We start from the raw sequence: 10,319 nt of genomic DNA, 5'->3' as shown, positions 1-10,319 counted from the left end.
ATGTAGTGGGAAGCGAGGTAGTGTTTGAAAGACAGAAGTTTAGAGATGGATAACGTAATGGATCAGAAGTTTATCGGCTTAAATCCCTTGGATGGCAGAGTGATGTCACTGTTGAGCAAGGCCCTTAACTCCAGTTGCTCAAGGGACACTATCCTACTTACTTTCTGATCTTCACTTATAAGTCACCTTGGATAAAAATGTCTGGTAAATGTTGTGAAAGTTCAAAGGTCTTATTTCATGTAGGTGGAAGGATGATAGATGGATGAATTTCTTCTCTTTGTCATGAATGATGACTATTCTCTCTGCCTGATTATCTGGGTATTTTTTTAGCCAGAAGAACAACTGTTCTTATCTTAGTTCAATATCGTCGAATTACATCTATAAAGTTACTGTCCTTGAAAATAATGAAGCTCACACTTAACTAGGGCTTCAAGAAACAAAGGTTTAGGGCTTCTAACAAAATGGCAAGCCAGCAACTGTCAACAGTTAGGTAAGACTTTTCCGACCCTAGCCGTGTTAACATTTTGAAGTCGAGACAAGTCTGCACAGTCCCAGTTTATTAACTTGCAATTAGCCTGTATGGTTTGCAAACTGCCCCAGCTGACACGTTGTCAGTAGATTGCATTACTGCTTGTTGGCCCTGTCTAACAAAATAATTAAAACTACAAACCTCCAATTTATTTATCTGATTATTTACTTTGCTGGAGTTTTTGCGCAAAAAAAGATGCTTAACTTATTAAATTTCAGTATATTACAGTCAAATAAGAACTTTACGGAGCCCCGGAAGTTATAAGTGTGCAGGTAAACAGCAGGGTCCCTGTCCGACATCAACGTCATAAAAGAGGCGTGTTTCCGACGGAAAGTGACGTATTTCATGACGTTTTCATCCGAGTTCCGAGAGAAATAATCGAGCGCGCCATGTAACACACACACACATACATACATATGTGTCCGACGGGCAGACCGAGGCATCGTGAGAGCAGAGACATGCAGACTTGCCGGGGAAACATGCTCTTTATTAGTAGTCCTTATAAGGACTACACGAGGCACACAACAAGCACCAAAAACCCCTCGCACATAGGAAACACAGGGTTGTCAGACGCATACACGGCGGGGTATTTATGTAAGCTAATTACACTCGAGGATCAGACCAGGTACTAACAAGACACATGTAAACACACGCGCAACAATAAGGAATTAACCATTAACAATAACAGCAACAACACAACAAGGGCTATTTATAAGCCTAAAATTAACTACATCAAAACGTTACGGTAGTTTGCAAACCCTACCGACTATTTACAAGGTAATAAAACTGCTACATACTTGCTAAATGTATGTGCAAACAGGTCTCGACATCTCACTCCGGCCTCTGGCCACAGTTGGCACCCCTGCAACACGCAAGTGAAAAATTCACTGCATTTGCTACACGTAACAATAAAACAAAATCTATGAATCCTAGAGACACCGTGGGAAAGGCCGAAATACCAGCAAGATAAACTCTATTATGCACTTAAACAACGTACTTAGTATGACATTCTGATACAATTAAAGCGACAGTAACAAAATGCCGTTAGTGAGCCTCCATGATCACATGACCACAACATTGTGGGTTCACGTGTTCAGTCATGTGACATCTACTGACTTTCCCAAAAACTGGTGAAGCGGAGCTGATACGGTCAGTGGCTGCCTGAAGCTCCCCATTGTTACGGCAAAACCATCAGGATCGATACAGGTACAATAACCAGCAGTGATTGCTGTTAAAGTATAGGTTTGTATAGTTATATCGTACTTTACACATTAAATTGAAACGTCGTGTTAGAAAACGTCGCGCAAAGTTTGTTAAAAACTTACGTATTTTATCTTTTTAACTTTAATAGCAAATATTATTGCTAGACACCGATCTGGGAGTGTAGTTTTTAAACGTGTAACATAGTAAATGTGTCATTAAAGCGTTTTATCTAATAAACCTCCGAATTCGTGTGTATGTGTAGTGATAATATAACACTATTTACAGCGTAAATTAGTGTAAACAGCTGGATGATCTGCCATGTTCTCCCATATGGGGTTATTGTTGTTGTTTTTGTAGTTGTTTTTGTTGTTGTTGTTGCTTGTTTATTAGTCATTTCTGCAAATTTACGGAATTTACAGAAGCAATTAAGTGCGTGTTGTAGGTTAAAACTGTAGAGCACCAGTAGCTTGAATAAGCCAGGTGCACTTTGCTTAGAACTGGTATGTAACTATTTTCTATGGATTATTCAAAATTTTATTTAGGCGATTAAAACCTGTATTTTAGAAGATTGGGTTGATAGGAGGCTCTGCACCGAAGTGTTTTGAAAACTTTTCAATTGCATGAACATGTTGCCACTTTCCGAAGGACGTCCAGAAATAAAAGCACAACAGCACAGAAAGAACAGTGTTATTGATTAAATGAGGAAATGTGCAGCTTGGGGAATTTTCAGGGTCATTTACAAAAATTTTTGCCTTTCATTGTGTCTCAAAGCGGTGCTATCCACACATGACTGTGGCAAACTGTTTATACAAAGTAGAGTTTCTCAGAATTGACTCATATAAGCATTAACCATATCAGTGTGGTATTTTCACCTTCTCACCCACAAAAGGGGTTAGCTAGATTATGGTTATTGATTTTAATATTATTATTTGATGTTTCTTATCAAATAATTTGTTTCTTCTGAAGAAACAAATCTTATTTTTTTCTTGCCTTCAGTTTAATAATATTACTTACTGGCAATATTCATCTCTTCCAATCCATAATTGACTAAGTATAATGCAGTTTATTATATACCTGTTTCATAAATCCCTGCTACTAATAATCATTATAGTAGTATCATTACTGATAAGATGTGTCTGGTTGATTAAACTGAACTCTAAAAAAGCTTGGATGGAAAAGCTCTAAGCAGTTCTAGCATAATTATTTCGTTTTGTTTATAATATGCACCGTACATTACAACTGATTATAGTTTGACTCTGGATGAATTCTAAATGTCCCTTCCCCCACTGCCCTGATTTTCAAAGTTTTCATCAACTGATTGTTGGTTACTTGTTAATGTGTCAAAAGCATCTAGGTAAATTTGTAACAAAACATAAAACCCCAGCTCATCCATCCATCCATCCATCCATCCATCCATACAGGTACACAATTATACACCTACACCCTTTCATTTTGGTGGAGCACTTGTATTGGCATAAACACAGAGATTTCCATTGTTGTTGGCTAGAAAATGATGTAAACAAAATGTTGATTCCTGTCTGTTTGTATTATTTGTGTGTCATTAATATTGATATGTTTTATTTATCCACCCATTTTATAATTTAAATTCATGATGTAATGTTGAACACAAGACTGATGTGCACTCTGAAAGGGATATATATGTATATATATACACACACAGACACACTCGTACTCTGTGGCAATTTAGAGTTTCCAGCAGTCTAACTGCATGTTTTTGGACTGTGGAAGGAAACCAGAGTACCTGAGGAACCCCCCACAATACAAGGAGATCATGCACACGCCACAGACAGAGTTTATATTGTCTCGTTATGTAACACATTTCGTTACTGCGACCCCTATTTGCTTTAGCAAAATATATTATAAACATCTCTCTTTCAGAATGTGGACCCTCTGCTTGCTCTGCTTGCTGTCGGTCCAGCGCGTTGTCTGGGCTGAACCACACCTTCTTCCATTGTCAGAGGAGATGATGAACTATATCAACAAGGCCAACACGACATGGAAGGTGAGCCCAGATTATGATTCTAAATGGCAAAATTTGCTGTTTGTGAAAACCAAAGGATAACATTTACTAATATATAAATATCTGTTTTTTTAATTCAGCAGTGACTTATATTTTCAGCATAACGTGCTCTCAACCAGGATGTCGCCTGAAATATTTTAAATCTTATTTGAGAAAAATTTGACCCTTTTCTGCAGTTTAATTTATCATCAGTTCATAGGTAGACATATCGCTTGTTTATCTGATTCTTTTTCTGCAGCACTAAGCTTCTAACATGTTCTATGCAGAATACGCAATGTAACAGAGCGTCCCATTATTTCTGGTTTCACATGTTTAGGCTGGCCCCAACTTCCAGAATGTTGACTACAGTTATGTGAAGGGCCTGTGCGGAACGTATATGGATGGCCCCACGCTACCAGTTTTGTAAGTGTCCTTTATAGACTGTTCCAGAGGTGTTGGGTGCTGCCGAACTCTGCTTTTTGATCCCTTCTTCAGTTGTTCACTGCTATGGACAAAAAGCATGTGAGATATAAATAATGTTGGAGTGGAGTTACTGGCTTGTTCAGTGCATATGAGGTGCATGGATGCTTCTGTATTTAACTGTCACATTACAGTGTCGTTCTTGCAAAACTAGAAACCCTGTTAAGGGCTTATGAGACATTAACTGATTCATGATTTTACATTGATCTGATATCGAAAGTTTGCCACATTACAGTCTGATATAATTTTTTTTTGCCCTGTCATCACAGGGAAGAACATGCTGAAGACATAAAGCTGCCTGACAACTTTGACGCCCGGGAGCAATGGCCAAACTGCCCCACTATCAAGGAGATCCGAGACCAAGGATCGTGTGGTTCCTGCTGGGTACAATCCTGACCCCCGACACTCTTTGACTTTTGGTGATAGTAATACTGCCGGCTCTAGTCATCGTTCTTTGTCCACAGCTGAATGTGTGTGTGTGTGTGTGTGTGTGTGTGTGTGTCTCACAGGAGAGCATGATGGGATATGTGAAAAGAAGCATTTCAATGTACTTGTGCAAATGGCAAATGAAGTATCACATCATGTCCTGTGATCATAATACATCTTATCTTATAATACAGGAAACAGGCTACGTTAACATCATTAAACTAGCATCTGTGCCTACAGGCTATTGTGCTATGTTGTGTTTTAAACAGTTAGATAGTCAAGCATAATGTGTGGGAATTTTTCTTTTTATATGTTTATTGCGCAGATGAATTGAAGAAAGTAGAAGAAGCTATTGAAACCTTTATGGGCACTTGCATTATCTGTCGAAAAAATGACGTGATCTGTACAGCCTGTCCGATCCTTTCTTTTTTTTTCCTCTAATTTATAATGTTCATATGCATATGTATGTGTCAGTTGTATCACTGACGTCATGTCATGTCTGTGTTCCGTGTTCAGGCACAGTTAGCGATCATACTAGATTCGTACTGTGCCCAGGTCCGACTAACCTTGCTCTGGGCGACCTAATCAGTGTGTCTCTGTCAGGCCTTCGGGGCAGTGGAGGCTATCTCCGACAGAGTGTGCATCCACAGTAATGGCAACGTGAGCATAGACATCTCTGCTCAGGACCTGCTGAGCTGCTGCCACATCTGCGGATTTGGGTAGGCATGGTCACGGCCCGCTTCTCGCCAACGGAGAGGTCTGCTGTTATGGGTGCTTTTTGGGGTTTTAGAATAAGCCTGTTCTCTAAGTCATGTTTTTTTTTTTATTTTAATTTTGGGTAATTTGAACAGCAACTTTTTTACCACACATCAAACTGAACCTTGAGTGCAAGGCTGCTAAGCATTCGCACTCACAGCCTATATATATATATATATAAAATATGGTCATTCTTTTTTAAATGCAGTTTTTCTCTTTAGGTGCCATGGGGGATATCCTGCTGCAGCCTGGTACTATTGGCGGAAACGAGGTTTGGTGACTGGAGGACTGTATGATTCACATATAGGTGAGGATCCTTGTAAACTCAGCACTCAGTGCCACACAGGCTGCTCTAGCTGACCTGTGTTCATATTGAATGTTATAAAACAGAATGCCCACATATTACAAACAATGTGGCTATTTATATGCTTTAGGTTGCCAGCCCTACACCATCCCCCCATGTGAGCATCATGTGAGTGGCTCGCGGCCGCAGTGTAAATCTTTGGAACATACACCCCGCTGCAAATCCCAGTGTGAAGCTGAATACAAGACTTCCTACAAAGCAGATAAACATTATGGTAAGGCTTAATGCATGTGTGACTCATTGGGTCCAGCTGTAGCCTCACACTTCCAGGGTCGTGGGTCTTGTCACTACATGTATGTCTTTGTTTGGAGTTTGCAGGTGTGCGTTTTGCTGTTTCCTCCTGTAGTGACAAAACACACAGTTAGGTGAATTGGTGTCTCAGAATTGTCCTTTGTGCCCTTTGATTGGTGTGCAAATGTGTACATAGAATACAATAGAATAGAATGACTTTTATTGTCTTTGCACAGATGTACAACAAAAGTTAGTAGTGTGTCCCCTGAATAGTACATACAGTATAATTAAGACAGAATCTTTAAACAGATTCAGCACATACAAATGCTCTGCATATTGAGCTACACACACATAACAAAGTAAAAACACAAGCATTAATACAAACCAATAAAACATTGAGTGCCTCTGTATGCATGTACCTGGTATTCTGTCCGGGGTATCTCCCTGCCTCATGCCTCTGCTTTCTGGGATTAAGCTCCAGGCTCACCACTGTCCTGCACTAATATTATGATCTTGGGGGAAAAAATAATGTTAATGACTCTGCACTTCATAGGTCATGAGCCGCTTGGTATGCATTAACTTGCTAAAGTTTTCAAATTCTGCATTACTTATTATTTTGAGTCATATGAAACGTGTTTTTGGATGAATCTTGTCATTTTCTGTGTGTAGCATGTAGGCAGTAACTACAGTGCCGTTCTGCTTCACACTTCGCAATCACTGCAGGAATGAGCGCATACCGTGTCCGATCTAAAGAGCAAGCTATAATGGCAGAGGTTTATAAAAACGGTCCAGTGGAGGGTGCCTTAACTGTCTTTGCGGACTTCCTTCTGTACAAGACTGGTGAGCTTTCATTTAATAATTACCTGTGTGAATGTTAGAGTAGCTTGAACTGTCAATATATTAACCATCATGTTACTCTAAGTAATTAAGCCTTATATATCATTAATGACCACTGATGGTGTGTCTTGTCCATATTATAAGTTTTTCCCCACAATTTCAGATATATGTTTTCCAATAAGTGTATTTAAGAGTGAAAATATTTCTGGAAAATAAGTATCAACTAGCCTTGGGTATGTTGTCACAAAGTAATCTAAGACAATACTACAACAAATACATTTGTATAAAACTTTTCTGATGTAGCTCGATGTTGCAATACTCAAATTTCAGTTCAACAGCCTGTAGTAACTTTGAGACCTAAAAATCCCTTTCTTCCATTGAAGGTGTATATCAGCATGTACATGGTTTTCCAGTAGGAGGTCATGCCATCAAGATTTTGGGCTGGGGTACAGAAAATGGCACCCCCTACTGGTTGGGTGCTAATTCTTGGAATACTGACTGGGGTGACAATGGTAAGACCCAAATGTGAGGCTGTGTGCTCAGTTTCATTCTATGCAATTCTGTTTTTACAAATATTGTGGTAGGTTACCATTTAATTGATTTTGTTTCTCTTTTTTTAGGATTCTTCAAAATTTTAAGAGGAAAGAATCACTGTGGGATTGAGTCGCAGATTTATGCTGGAATTCCCAAAAATTAGAAGCGTATCATAGCTGTATTAAGATGTTCAGTATGGTTTTAAAAATGTTACGTCTGGGGGAAAAAGGTCACTACGTTTTTTGGTTTTAACATGTAGTACATGTTCTGATAGCTTGTTGCTGTTCATTGATAAGTCTATTGATTTTTAAGGTCAAAGTGTCAAAAAACACAGCTGATATAATTATATACAATGTCTCTGCAATGGGAAATACCTTTTTAATGATTTTATTACTGTCCTTTCATACAAGCAGTAATAACTATTTGTGTACCATATAAGTATCAAATTTTACTTTATTTATCTCAGGGGAAGTTCTATTTTTAAGCTTATGGAAGTAATAAGATTAGTTTAAATTAGTAAAAATTCATACAGATTATTTAAATTTTCTCTACATGAATTTTCTGTATATTTGGATATCATCTGAAATGTATATTAAATCAACCTAAAATATCCTTTTGAAACAAAATAGAGATGTCAGAATGTAAATTGTGCATATTTCTAAACTTGATGAAAATACTGGCAATCGCTGAATTATAAACTTAATATGTTTTGGCTACAGAAGTAATCTAAACTATAAGATAGATTGTTAAAAAAATATTGCCGAAGTAATCTATAATGTAGATACTTAAAAAATATATACATATCTTCTTGCCAGTGAGATTCTGTGGTCTTTGTTTAGCTGAGACTGAAATGTGAAGATGTCTTTTTTTAGCAATAGCGACCGAGAGTTGCTGTTGTTTTGTCCTTTGTTATATCTAAAGTGGCTGTTATGTATTTTTATTTTGATAGCCCAGCCTGCTGTATAACAAAGGTATTAATAAACATCCCATTTCATCTCCCCAGTCTATGTCATTCTGGGTCTGTTCCCTGTCCAAACAGACCATGTGTTCCATAAATTCTATTCAGATTTACAAATAGCCCTTTTTGTGTCCTGTATCGCATTACTATTTAAAGTTTGAGAGAGGTTTATACAGGTTTTAATTGATGCCTTTCAACTTGTGTGGTGTGGCAGTGACATTTCAGAGACTCAGGGTCACTGCTAAGTTTAATGGCTGATAAAACTAATTGCATCAGACAATAATATTTAAATGAGTAATTTAACAAAGATGAAATAGCTAACACCATCATGATCATCGTTGGTTACAGTGAGGAACCAGGAATAAGAGACAGGGGAACTGAAACTCTAGAGCTGCTGACTGTAAGGGGAACCAGTGACCTTGGACCCCATTGAGACTCCAGTGAGAATTTCCAAGTTGACTGAGGAAAAAACTCGATGCACAAAAGTACTCTGTCATGACTTTCAGACTCGTCACAACATCGACTATGTAAGCAGCAGCTCCCAAGACTCTTCTCACAAACTCTGAGTGAATTCTTCCATACTTTAAAAAGAACATAAATTTACAAACGAGAGGAGGCCATTTGGCTCATCAAGCTCGTTTGGAGAGAACTCAACTAATACCTCAGAGTTGTTAAAATCTTATCTAGCTCTGATTTAAAGGAACCCAGGGTTTTAACTTGAACTACACCAGCAGGAATACTATTGCATACTCTAACTACATGCTGTGTAAAGAAGTGCTTCCTCAAATTCATTTTAAAATGTTCTTCTGCTAATTTCCACTTTTGGCCAGTTCTAGTATTTAAACTAATATTGAAATAGCCATTTGGCTGAACAGCATCCAGACCTGTTAGAATCTTATATACCCGGATCATGTCCCCCCCTTAGACTCCTTTGCTTGAGACTAAACAGATTCAGCTCAGCTAACCTCTCCTCATAAGACATTCCTCTAAAACCAGGAATCATTCTCGTAGCCCTATGTTGCATCTTTTCCAAGGCAGAAATGTCATTCTTAAGGTAGCCTCAACATACACACCGAGATCTTTCTTGTAATCAGCTACTTTTATTTCAGTGAAACCCATAAAATATCTGTACTTCATATTTCTGCTCCCTGCATGGATTACCTTACATTTATCTATGTTAAATTTCATCTGCCAGGTATCAGCCCAGTCGCTAATTAAATCCAGATCTCGTTGTAGCCTCGCCGCTGCTAAATCAGTATCTGCTACACCACCCACCTTGGTGTCGTCTGCAAACTTAACCAGTTTACTGTATGTATTGGTGTTAATATCATTAATGTAAATTAGGAACAATAGTGGTCCTGAAATTGAACCCTGCGGTACCCCACTATGAACACAGGCCCACTGTGACATTGTGCCTCTAATAACTACTCGCTGCTTCCTGTCACTTAACCAATTTTCGATCCAAGCTGCATCCCTACCTTCTTTTTTCCAAGACCCAGGTAACATGAGATCCACACAGAATGCTTGACTGGCAGTGATGCCATGTTTGGTTTTATTTGAATGGTGTCAGTCTTATAAAGATCTTTGACTCCTTGTTAATTTTCCAACTGGCCATCAGGCTCTTCATAAATGAAAGGTGGTTGGAAGATGGACGCTTATAGTTTCATTGTTATAGCTCCTGGAAATAAGCTTTTATTTAATCTAGTCGTTATATTCAAAGGGACTCTCGTTTTAAGGGGTGGGGCATGGGGGGGGGGGGGGGGGGGGTCCACAGGATAGCCATGTGATTCAGCAACAAGTATCATCTCTCCTATGGTGCTACATTTACACACTGACTCGACTACGTTTTACTTTCTTACATGCACATTAACTGGACAATCTACTTCACAAACCACATACTGTGCAAAACAAAGTGCAAATACAGAAACATGACACTCCAAATTGTGTGTATATTGGATGTAAAGCTGAATTTAAAGTGCAG

The 10,319-nt window shown here is 38.5% G+C and overlaps 1 protein-coding gene across 2 annotated transcripts; it reads left to right on the top strand.

The window, feature by feature from the left end:
- The first annotated feature begins 1,582 nt into the window (after positions 1–1,582).
- On the top strand, positions 1,583–8,382 carry LOC125707793 (cathepsin B-like). 2 transcript variants are annotated; one of them, XM_048975133.1, is made up of 10 exons: positions 1,583–1,735; positions 3,632–3,755; positions 4,090–4,175; positions 4,502–4,616; positions 5,262–5,377; positions 5,636–5,721; positions 5,849–5,992; positions 6,733–6,849; positions 7,230–7,358; positions 7,467–8,382. In XM_048975133.1, exons 2-10 carry the CDS (start codon positions 3,633–3,635, stop codon positions 7,541–7,543), a joined length of 993 nt encoding a protein of 330 aa, XP_048831090.1. In that variant the 5' UTR covers positions 1,583–1,735; position 3,632; the 3' UTR covers positions 7,544–8,382. The 2 variants fall into 2 exon arrangements, with proteins under 2 accessions (XP_048831090.1, XP_048831091.1); XM_048975134.1 differs by having other exon boundaries at positions 1,643–1,771.
- The last annotated feature ends 1,937 nt before the right edge of the window (positions 8,383–10,319 follow it).

Source organism: Brienomyrus brachyistius, chromosome 14 (genome assembly GCF_023856365.1).
Source record: "Brienomyrus brachyistius isolate T26 chromosome 14, BBRACH_0.4, whole genome shotgun sequence".
NCBI lineage: Eukaryota > Metazoa > Chordata > Actinopteri > Osteoglossiformes > Mormyridae > Brienomyrus > Brienomyrus brachyistius.
This window is presented reverse-complemented; position numbering and strand designations above follow the sequence as displayed.

Coding starts and splice junctions, on each gene's coding strand:
- LOC125707793 (XM_048975133.1), top strand. CDS start 3,633: ATGTGGACCCTCTGCTTGCTCTGCTTGCTGTCGGTCCAGCGCGTTGTC. Junction 5,722..5,848: donor ACTGTATGATTCACATATAG/GTGAGGATCCTT, acceptor TATATGCTTTAG/GTTGCCAGCCCTACACCATC. Junction 6,850..7,229: donor CTTCCTTCTGTACAAGACTG/GTGAGCTTTCAT, acceptor CTTCCATTGAAG/GTGTATATCAGCATGTACAT.